Genomic DNA, 18,560 nt, shown 5'->3' with positions numbered 1-18,560 from the left:
GGTAGGGCAAGGCGAGCCGCGATGGTAGCTCGCCATGATCGCGCCCTGGTCAGTGCCATGTGTTGATGGTTCAAGAATAGCAATGGCTCGTTCGCCCAAGGGCTTCGAACACAGGGCTAAACAAGACGATGACAGAAAGCTGCCAGACAAGTTGTGAGACATGGCTCCACGGATGATCTGGCGATCAACACAAGGCTCGAAGACTCGACCGCGGTTGCATGATTTGGCGACAGCCTCTCCGGAACTGGCACTTGCCACTTGCCAAGATATCAACGACAGGCAGGTCTTGGCTATACCAGCTTCATCATCACTTCATCAGCTTCAGCCCAGCCCGACGGGGGGGCTGTCAAGCAGCCGCGCATGACAAACCGTTGCCTCCGATTCGACGGAGGAGTGGGGGGCGCAACGGAGCAAGGCTTGTTTCCTCCGCTTGAGAGATGATCGGAGAGTTCAAGAAGGGCGAAACGAGCCCAATACCACTCCATCCACACCCCCCGCCCCACACCCCCGGCTTCGGCATCGTCCCGAAGTATCGTCGCGGAACAGGCCTTCCTCGTCGGGCTGTTATGGCCAATCCTTGGCAGCCTGTGTTTTACGTGCAAGGGTCTGGGGGAGGGTTGTAACGAGGGCTGTCCAGACCGTTCTTGGCACCCAGGGCGCTATTCTGTCTGGAACTCTTGGCAACCGGGCCAGAGACCAACTCGTGACAGAATCCCAGGTGATTCGATGCATGTGTATGGCAGGCTCTCCCGCGGCTCTGCAACTCCCGTATCTGTGAAACAATAGCCAGCCAATCCCCGCCTGGATAAAGAATTGCAACTCGCTCAGACCCCAACCTGATCAACAGCTACATGCGCTCCAGCATGCAGAGAAGGTTCGACAGTGCAACTCGACCAACTCTTCTTGAGGCGGCTTGTCGAGAACGGGCTAGACAGGATGGGGAGCAGAGATAGCTGGTTCGTGCACGTACAGTACGTCTTGTGGACCCCTCGGCACTGGCTACCGAAGGTGACTACATCCTAGTAATGCAGATGTGCGGTAGAAGAGATGATTTAGTCACACTGTAGACGCTAAAAATGCGGACCGGGAGTTTTGACCGCCCACCGCTATGGGGAAATTTCCCGCCCGCTTGACTTGACTCTCTCCACTCCCCCCAGCCACCCTGATATGCAGATATGGGAGAAGGATGAACGCGGTCGGCCTCTTAGCAGCGGCAGCTAGGCCATCTCGTCACAGGTGTTACCTACATTGTCCCCTTGAAGCGCGCAGGGGTTGGATGTATGTTTTCAAGGCTGTATGGAGCGATTATGGGCTATTATTATTCTTATTATGGGAGGCCCCCGTTGTCGCCCACAGACAGCCGGAACCTGAATATAATGCCTCTTGTTCGCAGACTCAGATCCGTCGACAATTCTTTCCCATATTCAGGTCCCGATTATTGTCGCCCTTGAACTTTACCTCTGATCACGCATGAAACCCTGTGGATGCCATGGCCGGATCCGACTCGCCCAACCGCCCTCAGGTAGAAGGTAAGTTCCATTGCAGCCGCGCCGCCCGCGCAACCTTGCCCTTCTCCATCTCTGGGGATTGATTTGATTTTCACATCACATCCCATTGCCGGGGGTGTTTTGAGTGTTTCTATTTCGGCCAAACAACTCTGCCTCTGCCTCTCTCTCTTCCTCTCCCCTGTCTCTCTCTCTCCCTGTCTCTCTCTCCCTGTCTCGCTCTTACTGTCTCGCCCCTCATACACCCATGTTACGATCCTGCCCATCGCTCGGGTAGTCTTGACTAACATCAGTGCAAGCCAATGCTTCACAAGCCGAACCCATCATCGCATCACCCGCTGAAGATGTCTCCCACGAACCAAGTGGTGCTGATGTCAAGGCTTCTGCTGAAGCCTCCGTGACCCCCGTCCAGGAGGACAAGGACGAAATCATCCAGGTCATCGCCGCCAGCCAGACGTCCTCGTCAGTCGACATCGACAGCTCGGACCCATTGAACTTTGGCCGCCATCGACGCGACAATGTCACCCGCAAGCAGATGAAGATCGAACATCCCAAGGGGGACAAGAAAAAGCTCAAGAAGTATTACACCCGCCAGAACGAGCTCATTGACCGATTCCTCGGCGCCGACGATGAGGAACGTCTCGCCGTCGAGGAGGACATCAGGATGGGGCCCAGGATCAAGTTTGCCGTCTACGGCTCCTTCGCGGTGAACTTCTGCCTCTTCATCATCCAGATGTATGCTGCCATCTCCACCGGATCCTTGTCGGTAAGTCAAGTTACCCTCCCAAACCCAACAGGATCTCTCCACTGGTCAAACCATGAAGCTCTCCGGAACTGACAAGCATGATTTAGCTCTTTGCAACTGCAGCCGACGCGTTTGTAAGACGTTGCCCATCTAGTAAGATGCCGATGCCGTGTTAACCCTTCCTCCAAAGATGGACCTCGTATCGTCCTTCGTAATGCTCATCACCTCCACGCTTGCTGCACGACCGAGTGTGTACAAGTACCCTGTCGTAAGTATCAGCACATCCATTTTCTTGCGCGGTCGACACCGCTAACGGCGATAACAGGGCCGCAAAAGGATCGAGACGATCGGCATCATCCTCTTCTGCGCATTGATGACTACCGTTGCTGTTCAGCTGCTTGTTAGTTCCATCAGTCTCCCTTCCCCCTCGGAGCTTCATTTTGTTGACAGACGACCCAGATTGAATCGGCTCGTACCCTCGGCAACGGCAAACACGACGCAGAACCACTGAAGATCGTTCCTCTGACCTTTGTCGGCGTTGCCAGTAAGCAACCCAAGCCACCTGGGCCGTGCCAGCTTTACTGACGTTTGCGGGCAGTTTTCGCAAAGGCCACTCTGATGATCTACTGCTTCTTCTACCGCATGTATCCCTCGGTCCACGTCTTCTTCGTCGACCACCGGAACGACATCGTGGTCAACCTCTTCGGTTTGATCATGTCCATCGTCGGCGATCGCTTCGTCTGGTATCTGGATCCGATCGGCGCCATGTGTATCGCCTTGCTTATCCTGTTCTCCTGGGCGTCCAACGCCTTCGAGCAGGTCTGGCTGCTGGTTGGCAAATCCGCGCCGAGGGAGTTCATCTCCAAGCTCATCTACATGACCATGACTCACGACCCGCGGATCGCCAAGGTAGACACGGTAAGAACCCCCCCCCCCGGCAAACGTCCCCACGAAGCAACCGGAACTGACTGTGCCCAGTGCCGAGCCTATCACGCCGGCCAGAGCTACTACGTTGAAGTCGACATCGTCATGGACGAGGACCTGCCGCTCAAGACCACGCACGACGTCGGGCAGACGCTGCAGCGGAAGCTGGAGGGCCTGGCGGCTGTCGAGAGGGCCTTTGTGCACATCGACTACGAGCACGAGCACGACATCCACGAGGAGCACAAACCGCTCTACGAGAAGGACAAGAAGAAAAAGAGGACTCTCAAGGAGATCCTGCTCTTCCGGAAGCCGGCGATGGAGCAGGCCGAGGCGGCGGCGCAATAAATAAAAAAGACTTTGGGTTTCGGTGCTCGGGGTACGGTTCGGAAGGGGGCGTGTTTGCGTGTAAAAACAAGGTGATGAGCAACATGTACTGGCGTTTTTGGGATTACGAGCGAGCGCATCTACTATGTATAGACCTGGATCGGGGGGGGGGCAACGGTGTAGTGTAGTAAACAGTCCCTACCATCGGAAGCATATTCCATTCTGATTATCGTAATTGAGTCGGGCTGTATATCCTGCAGCTGTTATTGTGACTAGTGAGGTCAGACTGAGACTAAAGTGAAAGTGCTTTCTGAACGGAATATCAGCGTCAATATCAATTGGGTTCAGTCAATTGAGTGCTCAAAAAAGAGTCACTTGAGGCACAACATGGCTGCGAGTCCAGAGCCAGGGGTTATTGCTGACCAGTTGTGGGGCAGCCGGCCCCACTCTCTGATAGGACGGGGCCCGCCGAGAGTTCTCGGAGCAAAAAATATGGTCTGATGTTTAGGTATTTTGTGAACATCGAAGATTTGCAAATTTGGACCTCACGAGGGCGGCCAACCTTTTGCCTGTGCGCTCTGGCTTCCTCCAAAATGGCGTTCTTCCAGCTTGGGATACGCAGGACGGCGCTGCAGTTGTCCCGACCATCATTCGTTTGTCGCCAATGCCTCCGACAACAGAAGTTCATCGGTCCCTCCTCGTCACAGTCCAGCATCGTGAAGCTCCTCCGGCCAGCACCACGGCGATATGCGACCACCGAGTCTCGGGCATCGCCCACCGCCTCGTTGAAGGCGGCATCCCCTGCTTCATTCCCTAACAGCGGGAGTAGTGCCTCGTCAAAGTCGGCATCATCGTCGTTTCCCGAAGTCAGCTCCAAGACAGTCGGTTACTTCCTGGTGGGCAGCGCGATCAGTGTCTTGGGTATAATCGTGTTTGGCGGCCTGACGCGACTGACGGAGTCTGGGTAAGCGCGCACGACAGCCCCTATCCTCCCACTGACTCCAATTGGGAACACTGCAACTAACAAGAGCCCGCCCCTCCAGCCTGAGTATCACCGAATGGAAGCCAGTTACGGGCTCCCTCCCACCCATGTCCGCCGCCGACTGGCAGGCCGAGTTCGACAAGTACAGGGCCTCCCCCGAGTTCAAGCTCCTCAACCCACACATGACACTTGGCGAGTTCAAGAACATCTACTACATGGAATGGACGCACCGGCTTTGGGGCCGCGTCATCGGGCTCTCCTTCGTGTTGCCGACCCTCTACTTCGTCGCGCGCCGCCGCGTGACGCCGCGCATGGCGGCAAGTCTCCTCGGCATCTCCGGTCTGATCGGCTTCCAGGGCTTCATAGGGTGGTGGATGGTCAAGTCCGGGCTGAAGGACGACCTGTTCGCGCCCGGCTCGCACCCGCGCGTGAGCCAGTACCGCCTGGCGGCGCACCTCGGCACCGCCATCGCCTGCTACGCCTGGATGCTCCTGGCCGGGCTGAGCGTGCTGCGGACGCACCGCCTCCTCGCCAACCCGGCCGCCGCGTCGCAGACCCTCAAGGCGCTGCAGTCGCCCGCGCTGGCGCCGCTGAGGCGGTACGCGGCCGCGCTGACGGCGCTCATCTTTGTCACGGCCATGTCGGGCGCGCTGGTGGCAGGCCTCGACGCCGGCATGATCTACAACGAGTTCCCGAAGATGGGCGTGGGCCTCACGCCGCCGGCGTCGGAGCTCTGGGACGGCTTCTACTCGCGGCGCGAGGACCGCTCGGACCTGTGGTGGCGCAACATGCTGGAGAACCCGTCGACGGTGCAGCTGGACCACCGCATCCTCGCGACGACGACCTTCTTCTCCGTCGTGGCCCTGTTCGCCTACAGCCGCCGCGGCCGCGTCTCCGCCGCCATGGCCGCAGACGTCCGCAAGGGCGTCACGGGCCTGCTGCACATGGTCTCGGCGCAGGTCGCCCTCGGCATCGGCACCCTGCTCTACATGGTCCCCACGTCGCTCGCCGCAGCCCACCAGGCCGGCGCCCTGGGCCTGCTCACCGTCGCCCTCGTGCTGGGCACGCGGCTGCGCGTGTCGCCGAGGACCATGGCGCTGGTCCAGAAGAGGCTGGTGAAGAGCCGGTAGCTGGCTGTGGGCGGGTGTCACTTCCTCCCAAGGTGCTGTGGTTGATTAGGGTCCGATCGAGGGGTAGGGTCTGTCAAGACCACGGGATGTAGCAAATCCTGGACATTCAATTGTGCAACTCACTGTATCAACAGATGGGGATAGCTTCCCCTGTCTCTTATTTATATGTGTATAAGAAATACTCAACTCATACTCAGGGGAGGGGTCTTCTCGAGTTTCAACTGGTTTAATGATAAGCATCTCCAGTCAACTTTCGAGTTCTGAGTGTCAAACGTTCACAGCCGTCTGCTTTGGATGATGGCCTCCTCCGTAAAGTCATCGTATATGTTGAGGCTACCCCAATCCCTTCCTAGGTTGTTACCTTGGAAGCGGGTCTAATGGGGCTCATCCAATTGTGGGTACTTAAGATATCTAGGCACGCACGGCACGTAGGGAATCTTGGAAGCTGTTAGCATCGTCACTTTTGCCACCTGACTCCATGTGTTAAATAGACGCAACGGCGCAACAAAGTCCACTCCAATCCACCATTCCCACATCAGACCTCCTTCCTACCCAGCCCTTTAATAATCCACCCACCGTTGCACAAACACAACCGCAACAACAGTCAATCAGCCCACAATGCCCATCCCCACCGGCTCCTCAACCACTGCCCGTCAGACCACCTCTGGGCCAGTCGACTCGCAATCAGCAGCCGCCGCCGCAGGCGCAACAGGAGCGGGCGTCGACTCCGGGGCTGGAACGACGCGGCAGAAGACGGAGGCCGAGAGGGAGGCGGATCGGCTGTACGAGGAGCGGATGGAGGAGGAGTATGCTAAGAGGGAGGGGGGTTCCTGAGTCGATTGGGCAGAGGGGTGAGCTGGATGGCGGGGGTTGTGTCGTTTTGTGCTGGGCGGAGGTGGTGATGGTATCAGCTTTGCTGCTACTAGGCGAGTGATGAGGCTACCTCCAGCATATATCTTCATGACAATCACAGGAAGGCAGAGCAGCAGTTATTAAGGGCGGTCAATAGACGATGAACATCTAAATGCTTTTGATATATTGCATGTGGATATACGCTCGTGTATGTAAATAAGTATACACCTTGGTGTCACCACTCTCGCTCAACTATGCAGAACAAAATACCACCGTTTAACCCGCCCCTTTATCTTCCACAGGCCCACCACCTCCCCTTCTTCTCATTCTCATACCCCTCCTCCTGGACGCCATGCTTGCCCACCACAGCCAAGAAGACCTGGTCCAGCGTAGTCGGGCTAACACTGAAGTGCTCCACACCCAGCGCCTCCCTATTCTCCTCAAGCGCCACAACAAGCTGCCCGATCGCGCTCCTCTCCGAACCCGGCTCCACGCCGCCCACCTTGGCGATATCATCGTCTCCGCCGCCGTCGCCGCCGCCGCCATGGTGCACCCGCCCCTGCCCCGTCACCGCGGCGGCAGCGACCGAGAAGCGCATCTGCCCGTGGTACGTCTTGTCCTCGACCTCTGCGCCGGGGAACCGCCGGAGTACCCACTCGCGGACGCGGCGGACGTCGGCGTCCTCGGACCGCGGCGCCCCGCGGCACACGAGGTGCACGTACAGCCGATCGCCGAACCGCCTCCGCAGGCCCTCGACGGAACCCAGCGCCAGCATCCGGCGCGCCAGGATGCCCGCCCGCCCCGCCAGCGCGTCCGCCTCCTCCATGCTGTGCGTGGTCAGCAGGATGCTCCTCCCCGGCGCCGTGGCGGCCAGGGTGCGCCACATGACCCTCTTGGCGGCGGCGTCGAGGCCCGACGACGGCTCGTCCAGCAGCAGGACGGTCGGGTCGCCCATGAGCGCGATGCCCAGCGACAGCTTGCGCTTGTTGCCGCCCGACAGGGCGTGCGCCTGCCTGTCGCGGAAGGCGCCCAGGCCCACGGCCCGCAGGATGGCCGCCACGTTGTGGTCGATGTCCGGGATGCCGCGCACGCGCGCGTAGAAGCGCAGGTGCTCCGTGACCGTCATAGCGTCGATGGCGTCGAACTGCGGGCACACGCCCATGTGCGCGCGCGCCCCCGCCAGGTCGCGCGTCACGGATATGTCGTCGACGAACACGTCGCCGCCGCCCGCACCGCCGCTCGGCTTGATGTCGCCGCGGATCAGCGAGATGGTCGTCGACTTGCCCGCGCCGTTGGGGCCGAGGAGGGCAAACACCTCGCCGCGCTTGACGCCCAGGCTGACGTTATCCACGGCCGTGTTCTTGCCGAACGTCTTGGTCAGGTGCACGACGCGGAGGCCGTCTGTGGCGGACGCGACGCCGTCGCCGCTGAGCGCGCTGGTCGTGACGCGCAGTTGCTCGTTGGCGACCTCTTCGTCCGACGCGTCGGGCAGGTCGTCGGCGGCGGGCTCGCGGTTGCGCCGGAACAGGCGCTTGAAGGACGAGCCGACGTCGCCGCCGTCGAGCCAGATGATGAGGCCGAAGAGCAGGATCGACTGGAGGATCAGGTACAGGATCGGCCCGCCGTACTGGAGGATGCCGCCCGGGTTCGGGGCGAGCTCTTTGTCGACGCAGGTCGCCGAGAAAAGGTTCAGGGCGATGAACAGGGCGCGGACAACGGAGCCGATCGGGGCGAATGCCGAGATGACGAAGTGCACCAAGAGAAGGTAGTCGTCGATGTGGTTGGCTGGCGAGTACGTGATGGTGCACAAATACGCGATGAGGTAGACGAGGAACATGACGGCCTGCCCGGCCGCGGTGAAGGCGTATGCCGACAGCTGCGTCGCGCAGAACAGCGAGATGAGATAGGCGAGGAGGGTCGAGGTCAAGCCGTATAACATGAACACAAGGAAAAGGTACGCAACGTGGTACCAGACGCTGGAAAGCGCGGCGAAGAGAATGGTGACGATGGCCGACGAGACAACGACGATGGCGAAGTCGAACAGGATATACGCTAGCCAGAGAGGCGACGTCCGGACGCCGTTGGAGTATTGGAGGCCGCGCACGTTGCTCCTCCGCTCAACATTGGGATACAGAGCAAAGAAACCAGGAGCTGCGGAGAGGGCCAGACCGATGTAGACGAGGAGCTGCAGCGAATCACCCGTGCCCGGAACCCAGGGGATCTCAAAGGTGACGAATGACGAGGCAATCGATGTGTTGGTCAGGAGCATGTCCATCACCGACTGCCCGAACCACGCATTGTACATTTCAAAGCTGGCGGATTGGTACGCGACCGTGGGCGGCGAGTTTGCATCCCCGAGCCACAGTCCAGCCGGGGTGATATTCTTGCGCTCCTGCGCGATGGCATCGTTGAATTCGTCGAGGGTGTCGACTACCGTTATGTGTTTGAACAAGCTGTCGGGATCGGTCAGGGCTCCCGAGCCCCCCGCCGACAGGCTGCCGTTCTGACGAAGGGCGTTCAAGTAGACCGGGAGAAGGACGCCGAGGCTCTGCTGGTTGAATTTTGACGAAGGGCCACCGACAATAAAGAGCTCGATGCCGGAATTGAAGATATCCAGCGCCGTGTCCGACGACAGCTGCTCGGATGGCGAGCATCCCACAGGATTCTGATTTCTGACGAAGAGCGTAACGAGGCCGGCAGCGAGGATGGGAATTATGAACGCCGCGGCGTAAGGAAACCAGTTGCCCTTGAAGATGACACATCTCTTGAGGAAAAGAACGCTGGTCTGGCGGAGGTAGCCTATTCGCCTGCCGGGAAGGAGGTCTAGCCCTTCTCTGCCCGGCCCATCAATGCCCACAATCTTCTCGGAATGCGTCTGCTTCTCTTGTGACTGCGAGTCCGTCGTAAGAGGTGATTCATCAAGGCTCTGGCTGCTCTCGGCGCGAACTTCTTCTGCCAGCTGCAGGAAGACATCCTCGATGGTAGGTCCCGAGAACCTGTAGTCAGTGATGCCGGCAGCCTCGAGTGTCTTGATGACTTGAGCGGCGAGGCTGGATGAAGGGGCAACATAGCTAATAACATCGAACCCGACATTCTTGGTTACCCCATCGACGTCAGGGGTTGTGCGGAGGGCCTTCGACCGCTGGACGTGAATGCGATACCCGCCGCCGAGCCTGTCCTTGAGCTGAACGGACGGTCCTTCGGCACGTAGTGTGCCCTTAGATAGGATCGCGATATGATCAGCCAACAGATCAGCCTCATCCAAGAAGTGCGTAGTCATGATGATGGTCCGCCGGCCCCGCTCAGCGAGCAGAATGTCCCAAATCTTCCGCCGACTGAGGGGGTCCAGACCAGAGGAAACTTCATCGACGCAGCAGACGGCGCTCCCACCTGTCAGCATCATTCCTAGCTGCAGCTTCCGCTTCTGGCCTCCGGAAAGGGTCTTTGACTGGGCCTTGACCTTCCTATCGAGGTCAATAGCCGTGATGAGCTCCCGAAGTTCCTCTTTGCTTGAAGGCTTGCCCGGAGACTTCAACCTGTTGAATATCCTGACATGCTCCTCGACCGTAAGCTCGTCCCAGAGAACGTTCTTCTGGGGGGCGATGCCCAAGCCTCCCGTGCCATCGATGGTAATCTTCCCGCTCGTGGGTTTGGTGATGCCCGCAATCGAGTCGAGCGTCGTGCTCTTGCCACTGCCGTTGGCGCCGAGCAGGACGAGAATCTGGCCCCTCCCCGCGCTCAACGTGAGCCCGTTCACGGCAACGACAGGGTCCTTCGGCTTCGAGATGAAGGAGAACATGCGACGGAAGAACCCCGGCTTGTACACCTTGGTGAAGCCCTCAAGCCGGACGGCGGCCTCGGCTCCAGCGCCCTCCTGGGCATGCCCGACAATGATGTCGCGAGAATTGGAAGAGGTGCCGTGGAACCATCTCTCAAGCAATGCGCCAAGGATCGGATATACAATAATCTGCACAATGAGGAATATCCAGAGAACGATTCCCGAGAGGTTCCATGGGCTGTTTGGTGCAACCTGGACCAAGTTTGTCGCGAGTTTCTGCTGCTCCCAGCGGGCCAGCAGGGTGATAAAGAAGGTGTAATTGGACGGGGCAAACAGCAAGCTCAGAATCACCACCGCTCCGGTCCCCGGGCTGGTCAAGGTCTGGGCGATGATGGCGAGGAGGATGAAGACAATCGTCACCGCCACGCCGCTGAGCTGCGACCTCCTGAAGAAGGCAGCTCCGAAGATGGTCATGGAGGTGAGAGCCATGCCGGTGAGCACCTGATATATGAGGACAACGCCCACGTTGGTGTGCTTGAATACCCCCTGCCGAAGGATGATCGAGCCTATTACCCAGCCCGGAAGATAGATCAGAGTGAAGGAGATGTGGTAGGACAGCAGCCTCGCCGCCTGGGCCTCCCACCGGTGCTTGGTCGGCATCGTCGCTTCGAGCAGAGTCGACATGCCAATCTCCCTCTCGGATGCCACGAAACCGGCCATATGGTAACAGACACCGATAATACCAGCAATGAAACTGACGGCGAGGAAGCCCATGATCGATTTTTGGTACCGAACCCGGATCTTCTCTTCGCGCTCTTCCTTGGTGAGGTCTGTGAAGGGATACTCGGTGGTGGTATTGGTCAATCGCACCTGATCCGAGGACCCGTTGTTGGTGCTGGTGATGGCGGAATCTATGGCGTGCTGGAACGGGAGCAGGTACAATTCGGCATCGTTGGTATCCTTCTCCACGTCGACCTTACCCAGGCCCAGCGCGCTATCTGAGCGGATCGTGTAGTTCCACAGACCACCGTCGCCCTCGTCTGGAGAGGCATTGAAAACGACAGCGCCGTAGCACGGAGTGACCCCGCGCAGAGTAGACCGGCAGACGTCGTTCAATTCGGCCGGGGATTTCAGGACGGGGGCCTTCTTGCCCGCCGCTGTAACGACCGGCACGAGAGTATTGATGACGCGTTCTATTTCACCTCCCGAAAAGCCGTTATTGACGAACGCCACCGTGTCTCGGCCGACGCCACTAGAGGCATGCAGGGCGTCTTGCAGCGTGCGGACGGCATGCGTGTCGCCGATCCCGAAGACGGCGGGGGGGACGAAGAGGTACCGGGCAAAGCTGAGGAAGGCGGTCAGCACGAGTGGGAGGAGGAATGCTCGGATGACCGTCGCAGTGCCATGTCGGCCGAGGATGATGAGGAAGTTCTTGGACACCAGCGTCCCAGTCTGGCGGAAGAAGCCCATCGCGATCGCTGTTGGTTGGCGTCGCTCAGTAACGCCGGCGCATCGCGAATCGGGTCAACCGCGGGGGGATTGGATCGACGAGGCCGCGTTGAAGGGCCGAAAATTAAGAATTGAACGAATGCACGAAAGAGTGGACGTCCGGTGATGTAAACATTGAATAAACCAAACGAACAGAACAGAACAGATAAAATTATCCAAGACCAGAAGACACCCAAGACTGTGGCTGTGTGTTGAATCCTACTTGGCTCCTCTCCTACTGCAGTGGATCGATTCGGGGCCTCAGACATCCCGAACTCCGTTGTAGCCAAGCCGCCGGCCTTGCCCACTTTCCAGCTATTAGCAACTCACAGAGCGCAGGAGCAGGCCAAAACTTTGCAGAAATAACCCCCGGATCCGGATTCCAGGAGTTAGAGTTAGTGTGCAACTAGGAGAAAGGGATATATTCATGTAGTACTGCTCTTTCTTATATTGTACCACCAACCCGTCCTACCAAAGCCAAGTCGATCTCTTCCTTCCACAGCCTAGGCTATACCGCATAGTAGGCTTCTTTAAATAGGACGAACACAATCCGGCGTATCGGTAACCAATGAGATGGTGATCGCGGAAACTTGCCGCCCGATATTTCCGACCGTCCGAAGTTGTTCACCCCCCGCCATCATCAACGCGACGCTCTCTTGAGAACTCCATTTGGAATATCCTGATGAGCTGGTTGCATTTCATCCAGTACCACCACTGTAGGTTCTGTAAAGACCCCCGCTGTATAGCGTCGACGGATCCGGTTGTGTCTGTTTTAACTTTTGTCAGTCGTTGCCCATCTGGGGCGCGAGGGAACACAAGCCGCCCAAAACGTATTCGCACGTCTATTCATATTTCTACATCTATAGAAATTTGCACAGCATATCCTGCCGACCATCTACGTGGCGCCAAAACCAGTCACATCTTGCTCATCAAACGACCCATTTTCAACTACAGTCAAGTCACCTTGTTTATTTCCAGTGATTGCAGGTAGATGGATCTCCTCCTTTAGACACCCCAGCCTCAATCCTCACTCCCGAGCGAAGACCCTAGACCCAAATTTCCACACCTCGTCCACCACCAGACTCTTCCCGCCCTCAGCGGTCTGCTCTTCTGACAGGATGACGAGGTCCGCATCGGCGTCGGCGTCCAGCGTCCCCTTAGTACCCACGATGCCGAGCATCGCCGCGGGCGTCGCCGTGACCGCCTTGAGGGCCTGCGGGATCGGCGCGCCGGACCAGTTGAGGAAGTTGTTGACGCACTCGATCAGGGTGATGGAGCTGTCACGATGGTTTGTTAGCCCGAAGGTGACTTCGGTTGTCAGATTTGCACACGAGGTCTCGACTCACCTGCCAGCTATGGTATCCGAGCCCTCTAGCAGCAGCACTGCGCCCTTCTTGACGATGTAATTCAGGTCATCTCCATTGGTCCACTGGTACGACCCGTCGGGCAAGCCGACCAGGTGCATGGCGTCGGTGACGAGGATGAACCCGTCCGGGTGTGCGTTCCAGGCGATCTTTACCGTTGTCGGGTGCAGGTGGATGCCGTCGGAGATGACGCCGAAGAAGGGCCGCGGCCGGAGCAGCGACTCGGCGATGCCGAGCACGCCGAAGATGCCCGGGTTCCGGTGGTGCAGGGGCCGCATGGCGTTGAACAGGTGCGTGATCATGGTCGCGCCCCGCTCCACCGCCGCCGACGCCTCCTCGTACGTCGCCTCCGAGTGCCCGATTGAGCAGATGATCCCGCGCGACCGGATGTCCGGGATAATGTCCGTCATCCGGCCCTGCTCCGGCGCCGCCGTGATCATCCTCACGGGGCCCGGGGCGCCGGACGCGCCGCGGTTGATGTTTGACGCGCCGTACATGTCCTCGAGGTCCTTGAAACTCCATGCCTCGCGGAGGACGTCGCGGCTGTGGATGCCGTTCTTGGTAGGGTTCAGGAAGGGGCCTTCGACATGAGCACCGAGGGACTCGGCCCCGTCTTCGGCGGCCTGCAGGTGGCCAGATGGGCCGAGGAATGGGAGGACCTAGACGGGGTCAATGGGCGGCATGGCCGTGTCATGGGCCCCACACCTGCTTACCTTTTGGTACAGCTCGCTGGTTTGACTGGTGACTGTCGGGACATATGAAGTAACGCCGGTCTCGACGAGTTTCCTATTCAGCTCCCGAATCTTCTTCCCATATTGTGACATGTCATCCATGATGGTGGAGAAATTGAAGCCGAAAGCCCCGTTTAGTTGGCATTCTATCAGACCGGGCGAGACTATCCGGCCTCCCAGATTGATGGTCTGATCCGGCAAGACGAGCTCATCATAGAAGGTCGACTGGCTGCGAATGATCTTTCCCGTCTTGGAACTGATCCAGAGATCCTCGGCAACCAGAGAATCGCCGCGGACTAGGCGGCAGTTGGTAAGCTTGGTGATGCCATTGTTGGGCGGATGTGCGATTGCCGACGGCATGCTATCAGCCTGGAGGGAAAGGGGGGATATCGGATGCTTTTCTGTGTGCGTTGGCTGCAAGGACGGTGGTCCCCTGTGTTCGATTCGTGTTCTCCATATCAAAAAATAGCAAGAGAGAGGAGAAACTAGCGGAGTGACTCTCAACCACCTATATCAAGGTTTCTTGGCGATACCTTACAGCAAGGCTTATCCACTCCGGGGATCCCACTACTGGGTAGCAGGGTTGGGGGTGGCGAGACTGGTGGTAGCCACTTGGCTACAACGTACTGTGACGGTGAACCATGCGATGGAGTCTACGAAGCTGCGCAGTAGCCCCTAAAGCTACAGCCTACGCTGCACTAGTCCATTGAAACGTGAGTTCTACTAGTGCCTCTCATGTCTCAACTGGGCTCTCAGTGGCGGGCGGGGCACCAAGGTTGATAATCTTGCCCCATGATATGGTTTTCCGGGTACTGCATAGTAGATACGTGCTAGGAACGGTCCAGTCTTGAGACATGGATGGTTGTTCTCGAAGGAGTTTGCCTCTGCAAGCTCCAACGGGATGATGTAACGTTGCCGACAAACTCATGTGGCACGTGCACCTAGTCAAGCGCCGCTTTCCAAAAGTGGATTAGTCGATCTGTCCCCTCAACGGTGCCGGCATCCAATCATTTGTGCCGGCGAGTTATGCGGGCAACCACCACGGAGAGGATCACATCAACTTGAAGCACCGATCTCAGGTCGTGCCAGCCAGCTTCCACAGCTCGGGTGTTCCTCCGGTGTCTCTTGCCTCATTCTAGGTTCCGGCAGATCGGTTGACTGAGCAGAACCCGTCGTTACACCTGCCACCTCCGCCCGTCTCACCAACTATGCTGGCCATAACGTGACAGCAGCCAACCGCAAACAGGCACACCACCGTCTCCCCACGGCCTCTCGCCTTCCGCTGTCTGACCTGCAGACGGTGTTCACCATGTCCAAGTTCGACGCGAAATTAGACCCACCATGGCAGGACCTTGACTGGTACGTACATGCACTGGCCGCCTGGCTGACCCGCGCATCTGCCACAGCTGCACCATTTGTCTGACGCTGACTGGACATGTCTTCTAGGGCCATTGGCCAGATGTTGATTATGGGGTGGGATGGAACGGAAGTTACTCCCCAGATACGCAATCTCATTGAGGAGCACCATCTCGGTTCCATCCTCTTGACTGCTAAGAATCTCAAGTGTTAATCTTCCCCACATGATCTTCATTCATGGGGCTCGTGGCATGCTAACCACGACTTACATATGCAGCGGCTCAGCAGACGGCTAGGCTGGTTCAGGAACTTCAAACCATTGCCCGCCAGGCCGGCCACCCTCACCCCTTGCTGATCGCTCTCGACCAGGAGAATGGCGGGGTCAACAGTCTTTTTGACGAGGACTACATCTGCCAGTTCCCTAGTTCCATGGGCCAGGCTGCCGCCGGCAACCCGGATCTTGCATACAACATCGCCAAGGCAACCGCAACCGAAGTCTCGGCCTGCGGCGTCAATCTGATCCTCGGCCCCGTTCTAGACGTCCTTACCAATGCCCGCTATCAGCCACTCGGTGTCCGGGCCACCGGTGACGACCCCCAGGAGGTCTCCCAGTACGGCATCGCCGCCATGAACGGCTACAAGGATGGCGGCGTTGCTACTTGTGGGAAGCACTTTCCGTCTTACGGCAATCTTGACTTCTTGGGCTCTAGCCTTGATATCCCCATCATTACTCAAACGCTAGAGGAGCTGTCACTCAGTGCTCTAGTCCCGTTTCGGAATGCCATCGCGACCGGCAAGCTTGACGCCATGTTTGTCGGGGGTTGCGGCATCGCCAATCCCAGTATGAATGTGAACCATGCCTGCCTCTCTGACCAGGTCGTCGATGACTTGCTCAGGAACGAACTGGGGTTCCAGGGCGTCGCTATCTCGGAATGCCTCGAGATGGAGGCACTGAGGACTGAGATCGGCGTGAAAGCTGGCACGGTCATGGCGGTCGTGGCTGGCTGCGATCTAGTTCTTCTTTGCCGTGCGCATGATGTGCAGCTCGAGGCCATATCCGGTCTGAAGCTGGGCATAGAGAATGAGCTGGTCACGAAGGAGCGAATATATACATCGCTGAAACGCATACTGCGGATGAAGAGCACCTGCACTTCGTGGCAAAAGGCGCTAAACCCCGCAGGCGTCTCTCTGCTGTCCAAGATTCATCCGGGACACCTGGCCCTCTCGCGGAAAGCGTACGATGGCTCCATCACCATTATAAGAGATAACGAGAAGCTTCTACCGCTTGGGGCATCTATGCGTCAGGATGAAGAACTGCTGCTTCTCACTCCTCTTGTCAAGCCGCTCCCCGCCTCCTCAGCAACCAAGAGCATCATGGATTCCAAGAATTCACGGGATGCCAGCGGGAGCATGCACGACGTGTGGGCGCACCGTGGGGACAGGGGTGCCATAATGAGTGGCGAAGGGGTCTTCAGAGAGCTGGGGAAATCCCTCGCGCGTGCCAGGCATGCGAAGCTGCTGCATACCTCGTACACCGCGCATGGTGTCCGACCAGGTAAGCTACCCGCCTACGCAGTCTTTTGCTCGAGCTGCTCGAGCATCACACACGTGCCAATGCCTACTGACAAATTCCCAGTTCACGAGAATCTAATCCATCGTGCATCATGCATCATCATCGTGACAGCGGATGCAAACAGAAACCTATACCAGGCGGGCTTTACCAAGCACGTGGCTACCATGTGCTCAATGCTACGTTCCAGCGGACAGAAGAAGTCGCTGGTGGTTGTGGCCGTCAGCTCTCCGTACGACTTCGCTATGGACAAGTCTGTCGGGACGTACATTTGCACCTTTGATTTCACCGAGGCAGCCATGTCGGCACTCGTACGGGCGCTATTTGGAGAGTTCCAGCCGCATGGCACGTTGCCGGGGACGCTCAGGAAGAGTAGGAAGGTGGTCAAACCAAGACAGCACTGGCTAGTCGAGAATTATAACCGTGATCGAGACGGGCCCGGACTTGACAATCTCTTGCAGGCTCTGGCCAGAGCTAGTACCCCCAACCACCAATACTTACAGACAACCACGGCTTCTGCGTTCCAACTCTTCAACTCAAGCATAGAGGAAGCGCACTTCGTGGTTCGGAATAGCAGTACCCAGGCTGTCTACGGATTTTGCGCCACGTATTTCACCAAGGGGACTGGAATTCTCGGCGCCATCTTCGTGGATCCGACAAAGCGCAATGTCTCCATCGGCCGGTCCCTTCATCGGCGGGCCCTGCGCAACCTGACCCAGCGACAGGGAGTCAAGAAAATCCAGCTTGGGATGAGCTTCCCCGGCGTCTTCCTGGGAATCCCCGTGGACGACAGCTCGAACCTAAAGGCCTGGTTCGCTAAGAGCGGGTGGGACACGCAGTTCCCAAAGAGGCTCACTAACATGGTCATCAAGGAGCTGAACAGCTGGTTCGTGCCAGAAGGCATACTGCAAAACATACAGAGAGCCAGCATCAGCTTCGATCTTATTCGCGGCCTGGACAACGCAGAGAGCGTCTTGAACCACGTCGCCACTCACTCCACCCCCGAGGTGTTTGAGCTCTACCGGTTTGCGCTGCAGGAGACCAAGACGTGCGGCGTTGTCCGGGCGAAAGGCCTGGTCGACACCCTCCTCGGCACCGTCATCGTGTGTAGCCCCGGCAGCCACGTGTGCAGCCATCTGTCGGGCTACATCCCAGCCCTGCAGCCGGTGGGAGATGAGGTGATAGGCGGCATTCTCGCCCCAGTTGTCCCGTCGACGGCGCAGACGAACGTGGTCTTGGAGGGGCTCGCGCTTATGGGGGTGAGGCAGAACAAGGCGCACAAGTCGGGCAAGAGCGTCCTCAGTTGGGTCCCCGACGACTTATACGAAACCTTCCTCGCCATGGGATTCGAGGTCCTGCAGGCTTTTGAGCAGCTCACGAGCGTGCCCGATAACGTAAGACGGATAACCCCGCCCCCCCGCAATTGCTTGCCCACTTGAAACAGCACTAACATGGGAGTTGAGAAAATAGTTTGGCGATCTGGCTTGACATTTTTTGGGGGCGGTTTGTGTGGCGTCTGATGGGTGTACCGCGTGGGTCTTTGGGTCGTAGCTGTTATGAATGGAGGCTGGGTATGATTTAAGAAAATCACGATGCAATGATTTTGGGTCTATCAGGGTTCTTAGCATATCATAGGTATCTTATCAAAAGAGTAGCTACTACTGTACCTCTTCAATTGACCTAGCTGTTTCTGAATACTTGGCCAGGCAGGTAGGTATCTTGGTAGGTACCTTACCTAGGGCATGCTAGCATTGCTAGGTCAGGTAGTGTAGGTGCCCGGTGTTAGGCACGCACACTAGTGCAGTGCGGAG

The 18,560-nt window shown here is 58.0% G+C and overlaps 6 protein-coding genes across 6 annotated transcripts; 4 read left to right on the top strand and 2 right to left on the bottom strand.

Moving 5' to 3' along the window:
• The first annotated feature begins 1,154 nt into the window (after positions 1-1,154).
• QBC33DRAFT_537559 (cation efflux family-domain-containing protein) lies at positions 1,155-3,693 on the top strand. The gene is made up of 8 exons (XM_060427806.1): positions 1,155-1,529; positions 1,805-2,271; positions 2,358-2,384; positions 2,441-2,518; positions 2,576-2,650; positions 2,710-2,794; positions 2,849-3,168; positions 3,229-3,693. Exons 1-8 carry the CDS (start codon positions 1,490-1,492, stop codon positions 3,517-3,519), a joined length of 1,383 nt encoding a protein of 460 aa, XP_060284059.1. The 5' UTR covers positions 1,155-1,489; the 3' UTR covers positions 3,520-3,693.
• A 398-nt stretch (positions 3,694-4,091) lies between these two features.
• On the top strand, positions 4,092-5,610 carry QBC33DRAFT_450744 (cytochrome c oxidase assembly protein cox15; the record flags this gene model as incomplete). The annotated part of the gene is made up of 2 exons (XM_060424577.1): positions 4,092-4,462; positions 4,542-5,610. The coding sequence occupies 2 exons, from the start codon at positions 4,092-4,094 to the stop codon at positions 5,608-5,610; spliced, it is 1,440 nt and encodes a 479-aa protein (XP_060284058.1).
• A 618-nt stretch (positions 5,611-6,228) lies between these two features.
• On the top strand, positions 6,229-6,444 carry QBC33DRAFT_558673 (uncharacterized protein; the record flags this gene model as incomplete). The annotated part of the gene is made up of 1 exon (XM_060429900.1): positions 6,229-6,444. The coding sequence occupies one exon, from the start codon at positions 6,229-6,231 to the stop codon at positions 6,442-6,444; it is 216 nt and encodes a 71-aa protein (XP_060284057.1).
• Positions 6,445-6,623: 179 nt separating this feature from the next.
• Positions 6,624-11,938, bottom strand: QBC33DRAFT_537553 (uncharacterized protein). Its single transcript, XM_060427805.1, has one exon. The coding sequence runs from the start codon at positions 11,708-11,710 to the stop codon at positions 6,752-6,754; it is 4,959 nt and encodes a 1,652-aa protein (XP_060284056.1). The 5' UTR covers positions 11,711-11,938; the 3' UTR covers positions 6,624-6,751.
• A 608-nt stretch (positions 11,939-12,546) lies between these two features.
• On the bottom strand, positions 12,547-14,341 carry QBC33DRAFT_537549 (family 9 carbohydrate esterase). Its single transcript, XM_060427804.1, has 3 exons — positions 13,806-14,341; positions 13,075-13,751; positions 12,547-13,005 (listed from the first exon to the last, which is right to left on the bottom strand). The coding sequence occupies exons 1-3, from the start codon at positions 14,181-14,183 to the stop codon at positions 12,756-12,758; spliced, it is 1,305 nt and encodes a 434-aa protein (XP_060284055.1). The 5' UTR covers positions 14,184-14,341; the 3' UTR covers positions 12,547-12,755.
• A 478-nt stretch (positions 14,342-14,819) lies between these two features.
• Positions 14,820-18,444, top strand: QBC33DRAFT_537545 (glycoside hydrolase family 3 protein). Its single transcript, XM_060427803.1, has 5 exons — positions 14,820-15,182; positions 15,270-15,388; positions 15,457-16,734; positions 16,816-18,143; positions 18,220-18,444. The coding sequence occupies exons 1-5, from the start codon at positions 15,133-15,135 to the stop codon at positions 18,235-18,237; spliced, it is 2,793 nt and encodes a 930-aa protein (XP_060284054.1). The 5' UTR covers positions 14,820-15,132; the 3' UTR covers positions 18,238-18,444.
• Positions 18,445-18,560: the final 116 nt, after the last annotated feature.

The sequence above is a fragment of the Phialemonium atrogriseum genome, assembly GCF_030411735.1.
Source record: "Phialemonium atrogriseum strain 8032-3 unplaced genomic scaffold QBC33scaffold_11, whole genome shotgun sequence".
In the NCBI taxonomy this organism is placed as follows: Eukaryota; Fungi; Ascomycota; class Sordariomycetes; order Cephalothecales; family Cephalothecaceae; genus Phialemonium; species Phialemonium atrogriseum.
The sequence above is the reverse complement of the archived record's forward strand: the minus strand, read 5'-3'. Positions and strand labels throughout refer to the sequence as shown.

Bases quoted from the DNA above. Each gene is read 5' to 3' on its own strand.
- QBC33DRAFT_537545 (XM_060427803.1), top strand. From the start codon at position 15,133: ATGTCCAAGTTCGACGCGAAATTAGACCCACCATGGCAGGACCTTGAC. The intron at 15,183-15,269 runs GTACGTACATGC...CATGTCTTCTAG, and splicing joins CCATGGCAGGACCTTGACTG to GGCCATTGGCCAGATGTTGA. The intron at 16,735-16,815 runs GTAAGCTACCCG...ACAAATTCCCAG, and splicing joins CGCGCATGGTGTCCGACCAG to TTCACGAGAATCTAATCCAT.
- QBC33DRAFT_537559 (XM_060427806.1), top strand. From the start codon at position 1,490: ATGGCCGGATCCGACTCGCCCAACCGCCCTCAGGTAGAAG. The intron at 2,795-2,848 runs GTAAGCAACCCA...GTTTGCGGGCAG, and splicing joins GACCTTTGTCGGCGTTGCCA to TTTTCGCAAAGGCCACTCTG. The intron at 3,169-3,228 runs GTAAGAACCCCC...GACTGTGCCCAG, and splicing joins GGATCGCCAAGGTAGACACG to TGCCGAGCCTATCACGCCGG.
- QBC33DRAFT_537553 (XM_060427805.1), bottom strand. From the start codon at position 11,710: ATGGGCTTCTTCCGCCAGACTGGGACGCTGGTGTCCAAGAACTTCCTC.
- QBC33DRAFT_537549 (XM_060427804.1), bottom strand. From the start codon at position 14,183: ATGCCGTCGGCAATCGCACATCCGCCCAACAATGGCATCACCAAGCTT. The intron at 13,752-13,805 runs GTAAGCAGGTGT...GACCCCGTCTAG, and splicing joins CCAGCGAGCTGTACCAAAAG to GTCCTCCCATTCCTCGGCCC. The intron at 13,006-13,074 runs GTGAGTCGAGAC...CCATCGTGACAG, and splicing joins TCGGATACCATAGCTGGCAG to CTCCATCACCCTGATCGAGT.